Here is a 21,668-nt window from a genome sequence, read left to right as displayed (position 1 = left end):
GGGACCAAAATTGAAGAGAAACAAAATGGAGGGACTACTTTCGCGATTCAGCTAAAATAAGGGGACTAAAACTGCAATTAAGTCTATATTTAAAGAAATTATCTATCTAACTAGTGGAATCTATTAATAGAAAAACAAAGGTAGAAAGACTTATGTCTATACAAATATTTCTAAATAATTGTCTATTTGTCTTTAAATTATGCTAATGGATGGTCTAATATGGACAAATATTTTGAAAATTATTTAAAACCGTAAGAATTTAAGTGTGAGTCGTTAGTCTCAAATCGAATAGTAATAGAGTAAATGTTAGATATATAAGAGAAACGACCTATATATCCATTGTCTTAAGATTTTGGATAGAGATGTGGTGTAAACAAGAAAAACAATGGTACCAAAGCCTAAGAGAGAATAACACATTGTTCAAGAATATGCTACAAAATCCTTAACCCTAGTTGTCTTTTCTCCTTTTATAGTCGAATGTTCCTTGGGAAATGGGTCTCCCCGATCCAGGCCAATTTACTCCATCCCAAGTCCTTATAGTGCCTTAGTGATTTTAAGGTTGACTAGGTGCACAGACACACCACCTAATCTAGGTGACTACTGGATGCACAAACGTTACTTTATCACTCGTACAAAGATGAGTTGAGGGTCACATTTTTTTATGTATTGAATTGCATCCATCTAGAATGTAATTAGCTCAATTCAGACACTCTCATTTTGAATCGTTGTTGGTTATCTCTGTTTTGGATACTTCGTCCGGTCTACAAAGCGACAAGTCATTTTGGGCAAATATGTTGTTCTTGCTGCTCGAGCCTCCTTCTAGTTACTTCCCATCTCAAGCATTTTTGAGTGGAGGCAATCTTCAATTCCTCTAATCTTGGATCTTCGAATCTTTTAGTATGACCGAGTGGAGGAGTGCACAAATCCTTTGTTCTTGGATTCTTCACATCTTTAGATGCGACCGAGTGGAGAAGTCAATAAATATTTTATTTTTAGATTCTTCACATTTTTACTATATCACATGATAGCATATAAAAAAATTCTTTGCAAGCAATGTGTTTTACTAGATCACATGAAAGGGGTGTTAGGAGCATATCATAAGAATTAGAAGCAAATTATGAATCTATGATGCATATCAAAGATAAACAAAACATATTACTATTCAATTATATGCATATTAATTGTATTGAATAACTTCTATATTATAGACAAATTAAATTCCTAGCATATTAATTGTATTGAATAGCCTTTATATTATAGGCAAATTAAGTTCCTAGCATATCAATTGCGTCAAATAGATTTTATATACTATAGACAAATTAGGCTCCTAGTTAGTATCTTTCAATATTATATTTCAAATTTCAATTCATCGTATTATAAAAATAAATAAAAAATCATTCACAAAATATTTCTTTTATGTATATTGCCAACTCATCAATAATAATATACAAAACATTCTAATACAAAAATGGGTCCCTCCTTTTTATTATTTTACAAACTAAACTTATAATTTATTTTTGTAAGACTAAACTCAAATAAAAAGAATATTATACAAAGACTAAAAATATTATCATTTCATTATATTCCTTTTTTTATCAAATGATGTACAAGTTATGCAAATGAAAAAGCATTATTTTGTGTACCATTTGACATTCTTATTCTTACTCATGTAACAATCACAAAACCAAAAAAGTCTTAAATTTATTTCTAAACTCAGATTCTGTGCAGTTGTATTATCATGCAACCAACACTCATAAATCTAGACCATTAATTTAAAAGCAAATGGTTAAAATTATACACACTTAATCAATCTCGATTATTAACTAAGATCAAACAATTATGAGCTATAACTACATCATAGGAAATCTCTTTCTATTTATTTCTTCTTCTCATTCTATTTTGAAATTGAAATCCGAGTTACTCCATTAACACATTAATTAATCTGAACCATCCAATCTAAAATATACAATTGAGATTTAATATTATATAAAACTGCATGAATGTGCAAGTGTAGAGAGTTCCATGATTCAATTTGATACTGAATCACGGTTAGCTTAAGTGTCTTTATCTAAAACAACAGTATCTGTGTTTGATTCTGATTGGTTATGGTATGTTCTTTTCCCATTATCGGTTATAATAACAACAATACCCTCTCTCTTAAAATTGTCAAAAACTAAAAAGCACAAAAGAGAAACAAAATAGTGTCTCTGAAATGGTTCCCAAATTCAGTGTTTGCGTGGACGATGGTGGGATTGGGCGTGGAACTAGACCTATCTGAAATTGAATAACACCACCAACCCACTTTTTCAAATTGTTAAAAAATCAAATCTTTGGAGTAGCCTTGTTTCAACTTGTTATGTTATGTTCCTTTTTTGGTGTTTAAAATCATGGGGTTTCTTGATCCTAGCTTGGCTCTATAAACTGCAATAGTAGCTTATGTGGGTCCAATCCAAATGGTACAATCCCTTTCTCTGCAAATTCATCCTTTTTTTGGTTTGTTTCTTTCTTTCCACTATTTTTATTTATTTATGTGTCAACTCATTTTAATGCTATAGATTTTGGTATTTGACCTTGTTGAATTCATTACTGTTTTTTTTTTTATAGAACATGATTAAGTTTCAAGTCCTTTCATATGAATTATGAAGGTTTAATATTTATATAATCTAAAGGAATGATTTGTATTATTTTCCCCACAAATAATAAGAGTTAAAATCTTATAGTAGTTTTTTGAAGAAAATTATTTGGTGGATGAGAATTATGTTTCATTCTTCTACTTGGATAATTTTGATCCTTTCTTTGTGTTGTGTGCAGTGGCTGCTTTACCAATTGACTTTTATGTTGGGTGCTAGAAGCAGCTATATTGATTATTGACTTACAAGCATAGGAATCTTAAGAAAATGATTACTTATGAATTTTTTTTAAATGGTTTTCTAGTTTTATTTGATCAAAACGTCGCAATCCCTTTAGATTTTTAGTTCTTTTTGGTTCTTGCCTCATGAGTTTGGATATATCTTTCAAAATATTATCAGCTTAGTTTATGACTATCTTCAAATTTTGTTGTTTTCATTTGCTTTTCTTATTGAAAAATGATTAGAGAAAGTACTCACTAGTCTTCCTGTTGCAGGTTCAAAAGAAATGATCCGGTATTGAAAGCTCTTGACTATTGGCAATGGCAATTGTGTTTACAAAAGTATATGTTTGATTGGTTTTCTGACGATATTCTTGATTTCAACTTCGAAATTTTGTTGATTCTGGATATCGATCAATCTCCCTTAATACCAGATAGATGATAGATCTGGTGGTAGAGTGTTTGGCTTCACCGTGGGGCAAATCTCCTTTGGCAATATAGCTTCTGAGTCGCAATCTCGGAAGAGGCATATTTATTAACTACTTTCTAGAAATTACTTATGTTTGAAGATTCAGCTGTATTGGGCAAATCTCCTTTGGCAAAATTTAATTAATTTTCTTTGTCTTGATTCCTAGTATTAAAAATATATATCAAAATAGTAGTTGTCATCTAGGAAAGTATCACCATTCTAAAGTTATTCCACACTTTCACTAGGTCAAATCTCCTTTGGCATCTTTTGATTATATTGGTCAGTTTCTTTCAACTACTTTCATTTTTCCTTCCAAAAAATCACAAAAAAATTGTCTGATAGTTATAGCTCCTTGATACTAGTTTTGCAAACCTCTCTTGAGTTTCTCTCAAGTTTCTTTTCTGTGGAAATTCCAGTCCAAACTGGGCAAATCTTCTTTGGCATTTCGAGGTCCTGATAGTCTCATCGGGCAAATCTTCTTTGGCATTAAATTTCCAGTTTCAGTTGTTAAGAAACTGGCTTAGTATCTGTGACTTATATCAGTATCAATCAGAAACATTTTGTTTTGTTTACAAACATCCTCTCAAATCAATATTGAATCATCTGTCATGGATTGCAATACATACTGACACTGAATGCTTCTATTTGCTTGAGAAGGTACCTATCTTCTTGAATCTCTAATTCAGTTACAGATATGTTGAGATTTTGCTGTCTAAAACCTTAAAACGATCACTTAACTGTGAAATACATTATTACAGAAATATAGTTGATGGAAGCTCATATCACTGATTCAGACTGGGAGGAGACTTCCAGTGAGAGCAGCAGCGGCGAAGATCAAGAGGATATTGATTTTCTGTATGATGGGCAAGCTCGGAGCATATTATCAAGTTTAGAGGAAAGCATTGGCAGGATCGATGATTTTCTCTCATTCGAGAGGGCATTTGGTTATGGCGATGTCGTCTGCTCCATGTCAGACCCGTCCGGACAGATGGGGAGGGTGATAAGTGTTGATTTGTTTGTAGATTTGGAAAATGTTCAAGGAAACATATTAAAAAACGTGAACTCCAAGAAACTTCTGAAGATTCGCTCGATTTCAGAAGGTGATTATGTAGTTAAAGGGCTGTGGCTCGGTCAGGTTCAAAAGGTGGTGGACAGATTAACTGTATTGTTCGACGATGGAACAAAATATGAAATCACTACCTTGGAAAAAGATAAGATTTTTCCACTAACTCATAATTTTCTTGAAGATTCGCAATATCCATACTATCCGGGGCAGAGAGTGAAGGTTAAGTCCTCCACTGCTTCTAAATCAGCTAGATGGCTTTGTGACAATTGGAGAGACAATCATGATGAAGGAACTGTTTGTTCTGTGGAAGCAGGTTTGGTGTATATTAATTGGCTTGCGCCCGTTCTTTTTGGTTCTAATTTGAATGTGAATGTTAATGCTCCTCCATGTTGGCAAGATTCCAAAAACTTGGCCTTGTTGTCATGTTTTTCACATGCAAATTGGCAACTTGGTGACTGGTGCATGCTCCCAGTTGCAGACCAAAAGGAATTAACTGAACTGACGATTCAAGATTCGTCTGATAGTTATCTTCCTAATATGCATAGTATGGATAGAGTATATAGGAGAAGAAACCTTGACTCTAGCATAGGGGAGTTGTTTATAATTGGGAAGATAAAGACCAAAGTTGATATTATTTGGCAAAATGGTGAACATAGTTTGGGGTCAGATCTTCAGAACTTAATACCTGTGAATGTCATAAACACTCATGAATTTTGGCCTCATCAGTTTGTTCTGGAAAAAGGTACTTCTGATGAAGATAAGGCTAGCAATCAAAGATGGGGTGTTGTTCTATCTGTGGATGCAAAAGAGCATACAGTAAACGTACGATGGAGGACAGTTCCAACATCTGAGCCGGATAGTTTGGCTGGAGAAACAACAACTATGGAAACTGTGAGTGCGTATGAACTTGTTGAGCACCCGGATTATCCGTGTTGTTTTGGTGATATTGTGTTCAAGGCGGCTCAAAAACAACTCAGTTATCAAGCTGAAAACAATAATGCAAATTCAATGAGTGACTTGAATGTGGAAGCTCCTCTGAATAAGTCCCAAGATAACTGTGACCAGTCTTGTATTGGCAATATTACTGGTTTCAAAGATGGTTGTGTGGAGGTCAAATGGGCTTCTGGTTTAACGACCAAGGTACGCCGTCAATTTTCTGTGAATATATTGCAGTTAATGATGCTATTTTCAATGTAGGATGAACTCATAAAGTTTATATTTCCTTTATCTACGAGAAGTCGTAATAAATATATTTGTACATGAACAGGTTGCACCCTATGAAATTTTTCGGTTTGATAAACCTGAAGGTTCACCTGCAACTCCTGTTTCTTATGAAACAAATATTGAGGAGTTGACTCAAGATATTATTGAACATGGAAGTCTAACTTCTGACCAGAAGGGAAAGGTAAGAAAAATATCTCCTCTATAAATAATAGAACTTTTAAACTTGTCAAAAGTAACATCTAAAAATACCATTTTTCAATGTGATTAAGTATTGAGATTACCATAGAAATTGTCTAATCATAAGCTGAATTTGATGATCAGGGCTTGTCAGATTGTAATGGTGATAGAGATAAATGTGAAAAGCATCCAGGAGAGAGTAGTTCCTTTTCCTTTTCTCAAGCTGCCCTTGAACTTTTCTCCATCATTAAAGCCAGCATACTCCAAACACTTGGTGTGGCATCATTGTATGAAGCTGTTTCCGCAGTGCCTACATTTGAAGAGGGAAATGCGTCTGATTATCTCGACAAGAAAGATTTGGAAACATGTGGTCCCGACAATGATTCACATGCTGTGAGCAGATTGCAGTCTACTGAAGACTCAACTCCATATCGCGAAGTTATTAGGATTCATGAGCGGAACAATGTTCCGGTTTCTTTAGACAGCAACAGTTCAGATCAGTTGAAGCAGTTTGATGTAATTGATAATTGCTCAAACCACCACTTTTTTAATGAGGGAAAAGGGCTGCCATTATCTCAGGTTACAAAATTGACATATTGCTTAACTGATATTACAAAAACATTGGAAAAAGCCGTCTGATTTTTTCCCTCTCTGATTGCTCATTTGCAGGTTAAGAAAGATTGGGCGAAAAAGGTACAGCAAGAATGGAGCATCTTGGAGAAAAATCTTCCTGGTGCATACTTCTTAATTGTCTTAACCATCTAAATTGTTGTCGAATTTTGATATCAAATTTGTGTGTCAAAATATCGTTTCTCTAAGATTTAATCTGCAAATAATGTCTGAGTTGATTTACTTACCAGAAAGGGAAATCTCTAGAAGTATGCTATTAAAATCCATCAAAGTTTCTGCAAATTGACACGCAATCTCTATATGTCTAAACAGAAACTATTTATGTCCGTGTTTTCGAAGAAAGAATGGATCTCATCCGCGCAGCCATCGTTGGTGCGTCAGGAACACCTTATCACGATGGTTTATTTTTCTTCGATATATGTTTCCCTCCAGAATATCCCAATGAACCACCTGTAAGCTTCTGAATGCAGTCATTTCGATCCTTTGTGAATTATTTACATTTCTGATTCATACATGGAGAACCCCTCCACTTATCATTCAGCAATCTCTGATCCTACCATTGTGGCCTTTGAAATCTCTTGCAGATGGTGCACTACATTTCTGGCGGGCTACGAGTAAATCCTAATTTGTACGAGTCGGGGAAGGTCTGTTTGAGTCTCTTAAACACATGGACTGGTACGTCGACCGAAGTGTGGAATCCTGGAGCTTCCACTGTTCTTCAAGTCCTTCTCTCTCTGCAAGCTCTTGTCCTTAATGAGAAGCCTTATTTCAATGAGGCTGGATATGACCAACAAATTGGCAGAGCTGAAGGAGAGAAAAACTCAGTGAGTTACAATGAGAATGCTTTCCTCCTCACCTGCAAATCCATGTTGTATCTGTTAAGAAAGCCGCCGGAGGTAAAATGATTACTTCTTTACTTTGGTTTGCCTCTATTATACTCTCTCCACTCATATTATGTCTCACGTTTAGAATTATACATTGTCTCACTTTATTCGTTATTTTATAATATCAGTAAAACATTTATTACTTTTTTCCAATGTTACCCTTATTTATTAAAATCATTGCAAATATATTGTAGACTATTGATAAATGAAGTACAAGGATATTTTAGTCCTAACATATTATTTTGCATTAAAAATTGGTATAACTAATCATTTTCTTGATTCCCTTATTCACATGAAACAAGTTTGAAATTCATGGAGTAGTTGTTATGTGAATGTAATTTTGTAACTAAATTAATTTCAATTGCAGCATTTTGAGACATTGGTGGAAGAACACTTTAGACAACGCGCCAAACATATACTTGTTGCTTGTAAGGCGTATCTTGACGGAGCTCCTATTGGTGTCGAAAAAACCGAGCATGAAAACCATAAAGGAACTTCAACAGGATTTAAAATTATGCTTACTAAACTCTTCCCTAAGCTTGTAGAGGCATTTTCTGATAAGGGAATTGATTGCTGCATGTTTGTTGACATGCAAAACTAAAAGCTCAACCAAGTTGAGTCAACCATCCAAAACCTTATGTATAATATTAATTTGTTTTCATGTGTATCAAATTATGCTTGATAAAGAAACATCATGTTTTGATTGTTTTCTTGTGGAATATTTATGTATCATATGGCTTGCATATGTGAAAATATTATACTAAGAATAAAAACTGATTTGCTTGATTTTTCTTTAGTTTGCAACAATTACTTCATTCAGCTTCAGCACTGGCCAAGATGTCAATAGCACAATATATATAATCTTTATTTAGAGATGTTAATCAAAGTTATGGACAAATATAAACAAAATTGGTCTCCACCACGATGCATCAACATTTTGTGTTGAGAATGAAAAGGTTGATCCCAAATTATGTGGGGAAAAAGTATTTTCTTTGGGAAGCTTTTAAACGGTTAGAATGAATTTAAAAGATAAGCACGTTTGGCTTGTGCGGCAAGCAGCAATAACGTGTACATCAGTTCTTATATTTAATGAATTTAGATGGCAGAATATTTTTGGAAGATAATTGATTTTCTTACATATATCACAATATGTGTATTAAATAAAAATTATTAGTTAGTAAGTTTCAATTCCTCAAACAATTATTCATTGGTTTTCAATCAAAGATATTTTTTGTTTACGTGAAATGTAGTCTGTATTTAGAAAGCATATTTTTTACAGTTCCACAAATTTTAACTTCTATAATTTCACATTGAAACTACTATAAAAAGAGAGAAAAGATATACTAATAGTATACATTATTCAAAATTATATAAAAATCAACTACACAATCTTTACTAATTTGGATTCTCTACGCCAACTACATAGTTATTGGATTAAGATTCATGTGATTCAAATCCAACCATTCATTTGGATCAAGGTTCTGTTGTAGGATCGTTGCCAGCTTGAGCTGATTTCTAAGTAAATAAATTATTTATTATTAATTAAAACCAATTAAATTAGAAGATTAAGAAACACAAATAAGACATTAAAAACAATAATAATAATAATAAAAAGGAAACACAAGTAACTAGGTAGTAGTCCATGTGTTTGGTTGAGTTGAATGACCAAGAACACTCCTCGAACACACTTCTCATTCTCAACTCCATTTTCTATCAGATCCTTTTTTTGCATAAACAAAAACACACAGATTAATTAAAAAAAAATGATTTAATCGATCTGAAAAACTGAAGAAGAAAAAAACGTTGTGAAGCACTATCACACTTTCCATTTCTACAATCCTAAAACCCTAGAAATAGAAATCACCATCCAAATGTAACGCACCTTCAACAATGGACCTTTCTTCTGGTCTCGCAAAATTCAGTAACTCCTTCTTCATATTCTTCATTTTCAACTTCTCCTTCGTAGCTTCTAATTCACCTTTCAAAACCACCTATGATCGTCTCTGCAACACTGTGGTTCCCGCATCATCGGCGCCGATCGATGCCAAAACTGTCCCCGGTGTCGCGGAATCTCTCCGGTTTCAGTCCGGTTACTTCTCCGGCGGAGATCCACTTTTCAACCGATCCGCCGACTCAAAGCGCATGTCGTTTCGTGTTAACTCCGTTCGGAGAACCACGGGCGACGACGGCGTGCATGAATTGCAGGGGATGGTGGTTCTCCGGCAGCGAGGAGGAGGTGTGGACCCCACTCGGAATAGGTCGTTGATTAGGGTTTATCCAGGACGAAGAGTTTCGCGTTGGAAAGTTTCTCAGATGATGCGCGTTTCTCTCAATGGTTTTTGGTCACAATCTTCTGGTAAGCTTTGTATGTTTGGAACAGGATCTTATGGTAAAAATAGTAACATGCCAAATGTTAATGTTAATGTTAATGTTGTTCTTAAGCTTCGTTTTCCACATGATGTCACGCTTTTGGATAGTTTGATTAATGGAACTATAGAAAGCTTTGATGATATGAATAGCTTGCATTATTTTGAACCCATTTCGATATTGGCTTTATCTCAGAGTTCAGATTACAAATTTAGGAACAACAATGAGAATGGTTGTGTAGCTGGTTCGGGTGAGGAGAGTTTGAACCTTGGAAATTTGAACCATGGTGCATGCACTGTGTTTAGTAGGCATGTGGATAGGTTTGAACTTGAATATGGGAGTCATTGTCATAATGTTAGTTGCAATCCACTTGGTGCTGTCGGTGGTGTTGAAAAGTCGCCTGATTTCATGCATTTCTATGGAACTCGGTGCGTGGAGAAGCGGAAGGTTCAGATGCTGTTGGCTTTTCCTCACTCGGTTTACGGTGATTATGGGTTTCCGTTTGATCCGAATACAACGTTGATAGCTGAGGGAGTGTGGGATGAGAAGGAGAACCGGCTTTGTGCAGTTGCGTGCCGGATTTTGAACTTCACTGAATCTCCTTATGTTGGTGATTGCTCGATTAAGCTCACAATGAGATTTCCTGCTGTGTTGTCTTTGAGAAACAGGAGTACTGTTTTGGGCCAGATATGGAGTGAGAAACTTGTTGGTGAATCTGGCTACTTTGGTAGTGTTGGATTTGAGGGTAACTGGAAGTTATCAAGAGGTTTCCCTGGTTTACAATACAAGTATACTGAAATTGACAGAGTAAGAAAATCTTGTGCAGAAAAGATTACTGCTAGAGGAAAAGGAAAGTATCCAGATGGATATTCTTCTGATACAGCATTTAGCATGTTAGTGACAAACAGTCAAGGACAAGTAGCTCAAGGTCGCTCGTCCCCGCTGTTTGTTGGTGATCAAAGTTACGACGGGCGGCCTTATGGTGTTTCAGTTATATCGACAACTGGAAACGTGAAACCACCCAGTTTTCAATACAGCAATTCATTGAATATCAGCTATACAATTAACTTCAACCCTTCTCCTGGTTTTAAGTTTGGTAGTGAGGTCTCCGCGACAGAAGTTAAAATTAGTGCTGAAGGATTGTACAATAAGAATACTGGAGTTATGTGTCTGATAGGTTGTCGACATTTGAGAACACATGACAAAATACTGATAAAGGACAAGTCTCTGGACTGTGAAATCACGGTTAATATCCAGTTTCCTCCACTGAATGCTGATGTCCAGAATCCAACGTTGAATGCAAAAGGAGTAGAATATATTAAAGGGACTATAGAAAGCACGCGACAAAAGACAGACCCTTATTATTTTGAGCCCCTTCAGTTGTCTTCATATTCTATTTACACTGACCAAGCAGGTGCAGCCATTTGGAGAATGGACTTTGAGATAATTATGGTATTGATATCAAACACACTTGCTTGTGTATTTGTAGGATTGCAACTCCTCCATGTGAAAAAGCATTCAGAAGTACTTCCTCACATTTCCATTTTGATGCTTCTTGTTATTACTCTAGGTCACATGATTCCTCTGGTGCTGAACTTTGAAGCCTTATTCAAGGTGAATCACAGTGCGCAGGGTTCTTTTCTTGGGAGTGGAGGCTGGCTTGAAGTAAATGAAGTAGTTGTGAGGATGGTGACAATGGTAGCTTTTCTTCTAGAGTTGCGTCTTGTCCAATTGACCTGGTCTTCAAGACAGAGTGAGGAAAGTCAGACAGGTTTGTGGGTTTCTGAAAAAAAGGTTCTTTATATGACTCTACCATTGTATCTTGTTGGTGGATTGACTGCGTGGTTTGTGCACATATGGAAGAATTCTCGCCAGAAAAACTCTCGACCTTTCCGTCTTTCACGCCACAGATTTAAGTTTCCTCGTCAACATTTTTATCAACTTCCTTCACTCTGGGAAGATTCCAAATCTTATGCTGGTTTACTCTGGGATGGATTTCTGATCCCACAAATTCTGTTTAACATAGTGTCAAACTCAGAAGGAAAGGCTTTGGCATCTTCTTTTTATTTTGGAACAACCATTGTTCGTATACTTCCCCATGCATATGATCTTTATAGAGCCCACAATTCTGCACGGTACCTTGATTTATCATACATATACGCAGACCCTAGAATGGATTTTTATTCCACTGCTTGGGATATTATAATTCCAATTGGTGCTCTTTTATTTGCATTCCTCGTATACTTTCAACAAAGATTTGGCAGCCGCTGCATTCTTCCAAAGAGGTTCAGAGAAATTTCTGCCTATGAGAAAGTACCTGTTATTGGTAATGACGAATTGTGATAGCATAATGTTGATTGCATTTTATAAAATGATTCTTTTTGATAATGTTGAGCATTGGAAAACACTTGTTGAAATGGCAGATATACAGTTCACGATAAAAGAGTATAGGATTTTGCGCATATCAGGAAACCCTGTGCTACCATTTAGCACCTTTTGTATAATGTTTTGTTTCTACTGATTTTTCTTTTTAAAGGGAAAGCCACATGCTGAGGACTTGTTATTTCTGCTTCCAGCATATTAGTTTTGCCCAAAGTTCCCTCCTACAAAACTTGAGGAGTATTTAACAAATTACACTGTCAACTTGTAAAAGAAAAATCAAATTACACTATATCAGTTTGCCAATTTATATTTATAGGTAATTTTTAAATTATCAATTATTTAATCTATCTTTAAATTTTTTATTTAAATGATTCAGAAAAATTTATTTAAAATGTGATAAATAGATAAAATATACATAAAAGGTATACATTTGGCTTGATTGCTATTTCCTTGACAATTGGCTTGATTGCTAATAAGCTTAGGATTTAAATGCTTAAAAAAAAACAGCTTATGATTGAACTAAATGATATGATTTGTGGGCGTCCAAAAAGCACCAATCTTCATAACCGTGTCCAAGTATTTAAACCTCTGAATGAAACCAAAAAAATAAATCACGTACAGGTGAATACTTAGATAATGGAGCACACAAATAGTTGCACGATGATGAGCAAACGTCTGGCCATGTTGAAAGATATAGCAAACGACCAATGAGACATCTATATGCAGCAAAATCTGAAAAAAGGGAACCATTGTCGTGCTGAAGCTAAATAGTATTCTCATTGATACAAAGATATGCCCTACGAAGAGTGAGCTACCTCAGGCTCGATAAAATGCTTTACATGACCCTAAAATTTTATGAGAGGTGGACGGCAGCTAGTTCTTAAGTGGTGTGAAATTCAGTAAAAGAATCTCCAACAAGGGTGATATCATCCACGTAATCAGTAATTAGTAGCTTTAACAATATGCGACTGATTGCGTCAACAAGAAAATGTGCTATTGATGTAAGCCTATTTGAAACCACATCAAACCAAAAAGATAGTGAGCTTGTCAAGCATTGTTTGTGTGGGCATTTCAAAAAAATGGTTGGCTTAGTTTGCTAAATACATCCGACCATTTTATCAATTAACATTTTAGAAGATTTCACATAAAAATTATCACTTAATCCATTTGATTTATAATGAGTGACACTTTAACAAAAAAAAAATTTTAAATAAATGTCATTTACAATTTTTCACACAATTTTAATTATTATTTTTCCTATATTAACCTTCAACTATTATTATATACACAACTTCTAAAATATTATTATATTTTTCATTGATAATAGTGAAAAATCCATTAATAGTTAAGATGGATAGATTGGTAAAATGACTTCTCTATTTCTTTTAATTATTATATTTTTTAATATGTGTGCGCAAATTTTAAACGACGCTCATTGTGAGACGAAGAGAGTAGTTTTCCACTTTTCATAAAGATGGGGAGTTTGTCGGGCCATTGTCAAGAGATGGTGAGTTTGTCGGGCCATTGTCAAGTCGCCTATTTGAGGCCATTGAGATTTAAGAAGCTTGCAAAACTTGGCCAACTTAGGAGCAGAAAATCGTCATAGTACTCACACAAATCTCCAAGCAAGAAGGCATTCTTAAAGTCTTTACCTAACTGAAAACTAACTAGGAAGCATAGCTGTCTCTTGTTCATCTTAATTAGCTAATAAGTAGGTTGCACTAGATATTGGACAATATATACAGATATTCACAGCCTGATATTCCTCTACTAGAGTACAGAGACTCACAACATGTGGCAGATGAATGATACAATGGGATTATGGGAAGCATGGTGATGTACTGATATCGGAGACAATCAAAATCAGCCTCTCCTTCCTTAATGGATTGGATCAACGACAATGTCATGTACCAAAGTTTGGCTCTTGATATTGTATAACCTGATAAGTACCAAAGTTTGGCTCTTGATATTGTATAACCTGATAAGTACCAAAGTTTGAATTAGAATTGAAAAATTCTATTAATACAAATATAAAATGTGTGATAAAGAACGATTGCTAGAAAAAAGGCATGCACATGCATTGTCATAACATAAAACAATAAAACAACAGGAACACATTTATATTATTCTTTAATCTTTATGGTTGCCGAGGTATAGACAGCTGCTCATTATACTCCGTCTATCTCACAATAAATGTCACTTTAACATAAACAATTTGTCTCAAAATGAATGTCACAATTTGCAATGCAACTTTAATTATTTTTTCCTATACTACCTTTCAATAATTACTATATACACAACTTTCAAAGCATTATTATATTTTGTATTGATAATAGTGAAAAATCCATAAATAGTTAAGATGGGTAATTTGGTAAAATTACTTATCTCTTTCTCCTAATTATTATATTTCTTAATGTGTGTAAAAATTTCAAACGACATTCATTATGAGACGGAGGGAGTACTTGAGATTGATTAGTCCAACTTAGTAATCCACATATTCCAGCTCATCTTGTTTGTGGTAGTATACAAGGTTCTAGCTATTTCAAATAACAGAATAATATATAGTTCAACAATTCGCATAATCAGTTATAAGGTATAGTGCCCAGGCTTTAGATTGATTTACCATGAGACACTTGTGGTAGGTACTAAGCACTGCTGCGTTTTATGTTTCAAAGCACAAAATGTGGCAAAGAACGATCAAAGTTAGAATCAAGAAGAAATTGCAAAAGAGGTGCCATTTTATCAAAGAATGGGAATATATTCAAGAATACACATTAACTAACATTAGTCTGCACAAACATAGCTTCAGATAATGTGAAAGGCATGGCATATTTTATCTAATTTCTTTCACTAACAGGGAAAAAAACTATATAGCAACTAGCAACGGGAGAATTTGAATGGCACCCAAAACGGACATTTTCTTCTATAAAAATCTACATCTCACGTGAAAGTGCACGGATTGCTGCTTAACTAAATTTGTTTGGAAATGTAGTTTAGAAAACAATGTTTTGGTCATGATAAGTACATACATTATAATCTGTAGGCATCCATTTGTCATGGCAATACAATGAACCGTGACTTGTACTGGTACACTATCAAGTTGATACAGCCTACATGGGAAGATACAAAAGTACATCTCTCTCTCAGCGCCAATGAACACGGCTTTTGTTTTAGGTAAGACCTGCACATGCAAATTATTATAGAATGTAATTGCAATTGCACAGCACACATTAACAATTTGAATTTGGACCAAGAATCCAGAATGGCATGGCACAAGCAGACCAGCTGACTCTATAGCAAAATACTTCCAAGAAGCAAATCCATTTGCTATATACAGCATGTTTCATTGCAGTTTTCTTGGTCAAATTCAGCTTCAGCATAATTACATAGTGAGGACAAATATCACGATATCTTCGTATTCAATTAACAAAGGACAGTATTAATACTAAGAACATGATATGCAAAAATTACCTCCAATGACATCTCAAGCAGATTTCTTGCCACTAACTATTCGGGATATCTGGAGACCCCTGCTGAAAGCTTCATTGAAGAGAATCCTAGTTTGCATTGATTGAAATCCAGGTAACCATGAGAGCACTGCCATGGGGGCCATAACAATAATCCCAAACAGTAAATCATAGAGTCGTGCTAAGGAAACTACAGTATCCCACACTATAGTTGCCTGCAGAAAAGGCCTAAGCACCTGGGCAATTAAAATCATTCCCCATCCTGTGGGAATAAATGCCATCGAGCTTGTAATAAGATCAACAAATTTGAAGGGAGTGAACTCTAGCAAGAGAACAACTACAAGAACTGTGACCACAGTCACAAGAAGCTGCACTAGTCGATAATATATGTGCTCCTTTGTAGCATATTTATCCCGTGCATATGCTATGCTGATATAAATCGCAACAACAACAACCATGAATATCCAAGACAGCAAGTAAACAGCAATACTATGATTTCCATTTGTAATACCGAGCTGATAAACAATGCCATACTGAAAGAAGAAAAATCTAAGGTCTAAAATAATTTCCAACAGCTTTCCCCATATACCAGTTGTTTTTAGATGGTCTTGCTCCTCGTACCACCATGTTTCCCAGCTGTATTCTGCCTTTTTGAATGGCCCACCTGGATACCAAATCCAATTCACAAAATCTTCGAAATCATATACAGTCTTCAACCAATCAAACCCAGAAGGATTAAAGACAAAAGGAGACATTATCCACGAAATTACAAGAAACCAACTTGAGAGTGTCAAAGCTATGTACACAAAAGTATCCTTAGCCAAGGGGCTATGAGAAGCGTACACAACTAAAATAATTCCAAGTTCAATAGCCTTAACAAAATGGCTTCTCGCATATAGTCGATAGTTCTCAGAAAAACTCTTGTGCTCCACCACAAAACCACGACCAGTGGCTCGGTACTTTGCACCACCATGAAGTATAGTACGACCAAAGAAATGTGTACGAGTTCCCAAAGAGAATGTGTAGAACAGTGATGCAAGCTCCAGCTGCATTGTCAAGAAGTCCCATACTGCAGGAAGGAACCCGTGCTCAAGAGTGTTTTCAACAACCATTGGGAGCGCAGTGAAAATACCAAGCTGGATTATAAACTGCTGATTTATGATTGTCCCAAGGGCTTTATTGTTGCTAGCACTACTCTGGGCTTCCTTTTCAATGCCACTGAGGGCCATATAAAGGCGGCCCCAAAGAAAGGCATAGACTGTCAGTACAGTTACCATGGAGTTAAAGTAAAATCCTACAGTTGTGTAGAACACTGAAAGCATGCGAAAGAAGTCTAATCTATGACCTAGCCGGTAGACATCTCTGCTCAGGACCTGCTCGCCATTGCCACTTGCGACCTTGGCCTCAAACATCGATATCTGATTCAAGCCAACATCTCTTCCTTTACCAACCTGTATATATTCATGATGTGTAACATTGCCACCTCGCAATGTACAATTGAAACCAGCAAAAATATCTTCACTGATATTGATCACTCTAGAGGCCTTGCTGACTCCGCCCCGACACAAGAACCAGAATCTGTCAAACACATCTGGATGACCGTAGTGCATCCGTACTTTCAAAGGGCTTGCCAGAACTCGCTGGCCCAGTGTTACAAAACTTGTCTCTTGAGCCGACATAAACCAAGCAAGTGAGGAAACAGATCCTGTGAAGACATTCTCTCGGACCCCCAAAATGGTTGGCTTCTTAATACCATGGTAGACATTGAACTCCTCCAACAGATTTCGCATTTTCAGAGCCTCCTCAAAATAATTGTCTTGATTCATGTCAATGGTCTGAACTGCATCACCCCGCGTAAAGATCATGGCATGATTCTGATTTTCAGGTTTCCCCTCGCCAAGTTTTAAAGGACCAGGCAACCTGATCCTATAAATCTCAACCTCACTTTGCAATTGCCGATCAAACTTCACAAGTACAGAGTAATATTCTGTCTCTTCCCTCCCCAAATAAACCTCGTCAACATATGCAACTCGAAGGGCCTCATTATTTTTCATCAAATAAAGTATATCATCAGCTCGAGGATTCTTCTCTGCCTTGTGGCGTCCATACATCTGGCATGCCACAACATATGAGAACTTCATCAGCGCACTCCCATACTCATGCCCCTTGAATAACAGTGACACACTGCTATCTGCCCTTCTCAATTTCCGTAGAGATGGATGCCCGTCTGAGGGTAGACTATACATACTATTGTTTTCATTTGTCGAACCATATGATGAAATAATATGCTCAGATCCCTGTCTTACGTCCATCTCAGATGCTGAATCAAGAAAGGCAAGCATCTTAAGGGCGCTATAATAATACATCATCCCCCTGACGGTGCGAGACAGTGTTTGACCTCTATAAGATACCCAAAGGCGAAGGTCCAAGGCTTTTGTTGTCCAGATATCATCCTCATCTTTCAAGCCCTCTCTACGCATCCTTTCCATAAAATTATTCCATTCATCTTCATAAATCTTCTGCAAATAAAACAAAGTAGTAATGCCATCCTCATTCTCCTTTCGAAGAGACTCTTTGCTATACAAAACTTCCTCATCGTAATATGGGGTCAAAACACTGAAAGCCATCATTTTTTCAACATAGGGAGCACGGGGCATGTTCATAAACAAAGAATTGCTAAAGAAAGCAATCCGGCGTCGGGCCTCGAGATTCAATGGAACATTATGCATCGAGTCTCTTGAACTGATAATTGTATACAACCTCCTGAGCTGCCTGGTAAAGACTTCATCTCCAGCATCAGGAAACACAATAGCATTCTCAAAGAGCAGTCCTCCATCAGTTGTTGGACCTTGTAGCGCCAGACCTTCCTCAACCAGCTGGGTGGCAGTCTTCTTTACCTTTGGAAATCTTCGGACACACAATTCATACAAGGCTTGCAACAAATTTACAGCCTTATTCAAATCTTTTTTTGGCTGTATTGAAAGTTTAACAAATTCACTTACCTTAGCATGTAGCTCTGGTAGCAGAGACATGTTGTACATGTCTGTTAACTTACTCGCCTGAATGTGGTAGTCTATGTCCCTGAATATACTAGTCACAATGGAGAACTCTACCTTATCAACTTTGAGAACCATAAGAAATAAGTATTTAATGCTATCATAAGCTTCAATGACAGCACACCGGCGATACTCATTCTTGCATATCCTCAACCAAAGTGACGTGTCAGACTCATTTTCCAGCTCTTTTGCCTGGCTGAGAGCAAGTAGTAGCTCATTGCAGAGAAGGAAACATGGCCATCGAATTACCCTAATATTCCAGCAATTTGGTGGCAGTTCCAAGAGCTCTAGTTCTCGATAACTGATGATATCTTCCTCCCTGAAATTTATGATAATCTCGTTCCATATTAAGGCAAACCTGGTAGCATCTACTTGGCTTGATTCAATTTTTGTGAAGGTTTGACCAAGTCCGTATCGCAATTTCAACCGATGGATGGCATCACGAAGCTTCCTTAGCAGTGTTGCTTGCTGGCTTAGCAGCTGCTCCTCTGGCATCAGATTGAACTGCATTGCACTGGCAAAGAACTGGAATCGGAGCCTGAGTTGTGAGATATTCCGAATTTCACCCAAATGCGAGAACAGACCCGTCGTGGCCCCAACAAATGCAGAGAAAATCGAATACCATATTTGCAAATCCATGAAATATACCAAAACAACAGGTAACCATAGCAAAACAACTGCCACCCTGTTGGTGTTATTGAAAAACTCATGCCATTTATAATTAACGCCCTTAAGTTTCAATAGTGCCTTTGTAGGAGCAACTAGAGGTTTTAACTGAAAAAAATAACTGAATGAAAATTTTGCAGCTAATACTCCTATCCAGAAAGTAGTATACTTCACATTATCTACAAGCCCTTGTCTCGCACCCCGACCCACAAAAATTCGGGTATGAAACCACCATGTCCACAAGTATACTATACTCCAATCTGATTTCTCAATGAAGTTCCGTAACCACGGCACTATGAATAGCACCACCGCCAACATTTCTGGGATAAGAAAGCAGAAAACAATCTTAAGAAATGTAAAAATCTTCTGATTCGCCTCATGGGACCAAGTTCGATTAGAACCCTTCTCCTTCCAAATTAACACATAAAAAACCCCAAACAAAACAGTCCATGCAATGGCAACCAAGCTCTTGAGCACCATCCTTACTCCACGCCAAGCAGTCTCTTTAGTAACCAAGCTATATTGAGTTCCAGCATCAAGCACCGATTGAAGTAACCTTAAACCACTCCAAGTGATAAAAAGAGTCAACATTTTGACCGAACAATCCTTTCTCTGCAATGCTTCCCATGGATACTCAGTACCCTCCCAAGAAACAATAATAGCAGCCTGCATAAACAAAATCAGCATAACCCAGAGCCTATCAAAACTCTTATAAACATTCCAAAATGACCTCTGTTCAACATACCCAGTCTTCCCCACACGTTTTTCCTTAGGAGTCGTCCCAAAGAAACTAGACTCAAAATTCAAAGGCCATCTAAGTTTCTTCAAACACCTCCTACTCCAAAAATACTCATTTATGTCATCATAATTCCTCCAGGCAGAATGTGGAGCTTTTCCATTTCTGCTACTATCAACCTCAATCTTAATAGTATTATAAATAGGCATAACAACAGATTTCAAAAAACCACAATCACCAGAAACAGTTGGCATAAATGGAGCACCAGTATCAGGGTCTATATGTGCATTAAGTACTAAATTAAGTTCCTTCGCCATGAAATGATAAATAAAGCAAATACACTCGGGAACAAAACGAAGGTTACCAGCTTCTCCCCAAATCAAAAGGTAAAGACAAACGTAAAGCAACTCATGGCGAAGATCCGTCGGGTCACGGCGGCGCGATAGCAACACACTGGATTTCAAACCTAGATACGAACACCACGCAGTGTAGTTGTGAAGAAGCTTCTTACGGAAACGCTGTAAAACGCTACCGTCCAGCGCGTCAACGATTGCCGGCGGTGGTTCGAGTCGCATCTGCGCGTTTGCGAGGTGGAGAACCAAATGCTCCCTCTGGTTCCGCGCGTTGTCGTTTTGGAACCCGAATAACAACCTGAGCCAGTCCAGAAGGTCCATTTCCGGTTGCCACGCCATGAAACGATGCTTCGGTAGGTCTCCGACGGTGCGTAAGGCTGCTGCGGCAGCGCGTACTTCTGGATACCGGAGAGAAGGATGGTCCGTTAATAGGTCGTGCACTGGTATAATGTTGAAGACGGAGTTCAACGGCGGCGGTCGCGGCTGGTTCACGGCAGCGCCACGCGCGGCGGCGGAGCGCTGTCTGGGATACATTTTTAGTAACCGTTTAACTAAAAATAGAAGTTGAGAGTTTTAGTAACTGTAACTAAACTGTTTTCGAATTCTAGTTCATTTTGTTTCCTTATTTCATTTGATCTTCAATTTCTCGTTGTTTTCGGTTTCTTATTTCAGTTTCTCATTCTTAGCTATGGCGGAAGGAGATAACACGAAGTGCGAATTAGGAGATGCAGACGTACACGAAAAAGAACTGAACCTTTTAGTTTCAGTGTGAAGTTTTGATGCCACGCGTCGTGGACGGCGGTGTGAGACACGCTCCTGAGATCGTGATTTAAAGACATGATGTGGGACCCACCAATACCAACATTAATTAAAGTTCTTGAAACGGTTCGATTAGAGAAACGACGTCGTATAGAGCTTTTGGGGGCTCGCATGGTTTCGGGTCCGTTGGTAATGATGAACAACAGACGGATATGATGTCTGTCAATACAAACGGACGGATGTGATGAATTGTTAGAAAAGTGACGCGAGAATGCTTTGGGAATGGGAAGTGACGTTTTATTCTGATCGTAATTGATGGGTTGGTTTTGATTCTTTTGAAGGCAATTTTGATCTTCAAATGAACAACAAACAGATACTTGAGGGAATCTCTGCCCGGAATATTATACAAATCATTCATTCATTATTTAATTTTAATCAAATATATATAGAAAAACAAAATACAATGTAATTTATTTTAGTACACTTATTTTATCTATCACACATATTCAAATTTATATACATTATAGTCTAACACATATTCAAATTTATATACATTATAGTCTAACACATACTTTTATCTATTA

The 21,668-nt window shown here is 36.7% G+C and overlaps 3 protein-coding genes and 1 non-coding gene across 7 annotated transcripts; 2 read left to right on the top strand and 2 right to left on the bottom strand.

Moving 5' to 3' along the window:
* The first annotated feature begins 2,137 nt into the window (after positions 1–2,137).
* Positions 2,138–8,090, top strand: LOC101495261 (probable ubiquitin-conjugating enzyme E2 24). Of its 2 annotated transcripts, none has more exons than XM_004485724.4 (9): positions 2,138–2,456; positions 3,125–3,974; positions 4,076–5,523; positions 5,651–5,788; positions 5,929–6,363; positions 6,454–6,517; positions 6,727–6,866; positions 6,999–7,310; positions 7,666–8,090. In XM_004485724.4, the coding sequence occupies exons 3-9, from the start codon at positions 4,087–4,089 to the stop codon at positions 7,897–7,899; spliced, it is 2,760 nt and encodes a 919-aa protein (XP_004485781.1). In that variant the 5' UTR covers positions 2,138–2,456; positions 3,125–3,974; positions 4,076–4,086; the 3' UTR covers positions 7,900–8,090. The 2 variants fall into 2 exon arrangements, with proteins under 2 accessions (XP_004485781.1, XP_012568480.1); XM_012713026.3 differs by having other exon boundaries at positions 2,138–2,493.
* Positions 8,091–8,917: 827 nt separating this feature from the next.
* Positions 8,918–12,228, top strand: LOC101494928 (uncharacterized). The gene has a single exon (XM_004485723.4). It carries the CDS (start codon positions 9,189–9,191, stop codon positions 12,006–12,008), a length of 2,820 nt encoding a protein of 939 aa, XP_004485780.1. The 5' UTR covers positions 8,918–9,188; the 3' UTR covers positions 12,009–12,228.
* A 1,374-nt stretch (positions 12,229–13,602) lies between these two features.
* On the bottom strand, positions 13,603–21,123 carry LOC101494396 (callose synthase 11-like). Of its 3 annotated transcripts, none has more exons than XR_189267.4 (3): positions 15,519–21,123; positions 15,077–15,228; positions 13,603–14,025 (listed from the first exon to the last, which is right to left on the bottom strand). XR_189267.4 is itself a non-coding variant. In XM_004485722.4 (2 exons), the coding sequence occupies exon 1, from the start codon at positions 20,857–20,859 to the stop codon at positions 15,532–15,534; it is 5,328 nt and encodes a 1,775-aa protein (XP_004485779.1). In that variant the 5' UTR covers positions 20,860–21,123; the 3' UTR covers positions 14,765–15,228; positions 15,519–15,531. The 3 variants fall into 3 exon arrangements, 1 of the variants encoding a protein (XP_004485779.1); XR_189268.4 differs by having other exon boundaries at positions 13,603–13,986; XM_004485722.4 differs by lacking the exon at positions 13,603–14,025 and having other exon boundaries at positions 14,765–15,228.
* Positions 17,812–17,894, bottom strand: LOC113785201 (small nucleolar RNA J33). Its single transcript, XR_003471356.1, has one exon. It is a non-coding gene; the product is annotated as a small nucleolar RNA J33 (small nucleolar RNA).
* Positions 21,124–21,668: the final 545 nt, after the last annotated feature.

Source organism: Cicer arietinum, chromosome 1, assembly GCF_000331145.2.
Source record: "Cicer arietinum cultivar CDC Frontier isolate Library 1 chromosome 1, Cicar.CDCFrontier_v2.0, whole genome shotgun sequence".
NCBI classification, from domain to species: domain Eukaryota; kingdom Viridiplantae; phylum Streptophyta; class Magnoliopsida; order Fabales; family Fabaceae; genus Cicer; species Cicer arietinum.
This window is presented reverse-complemented; position numbering and strand designations above follow the sequence as displayed.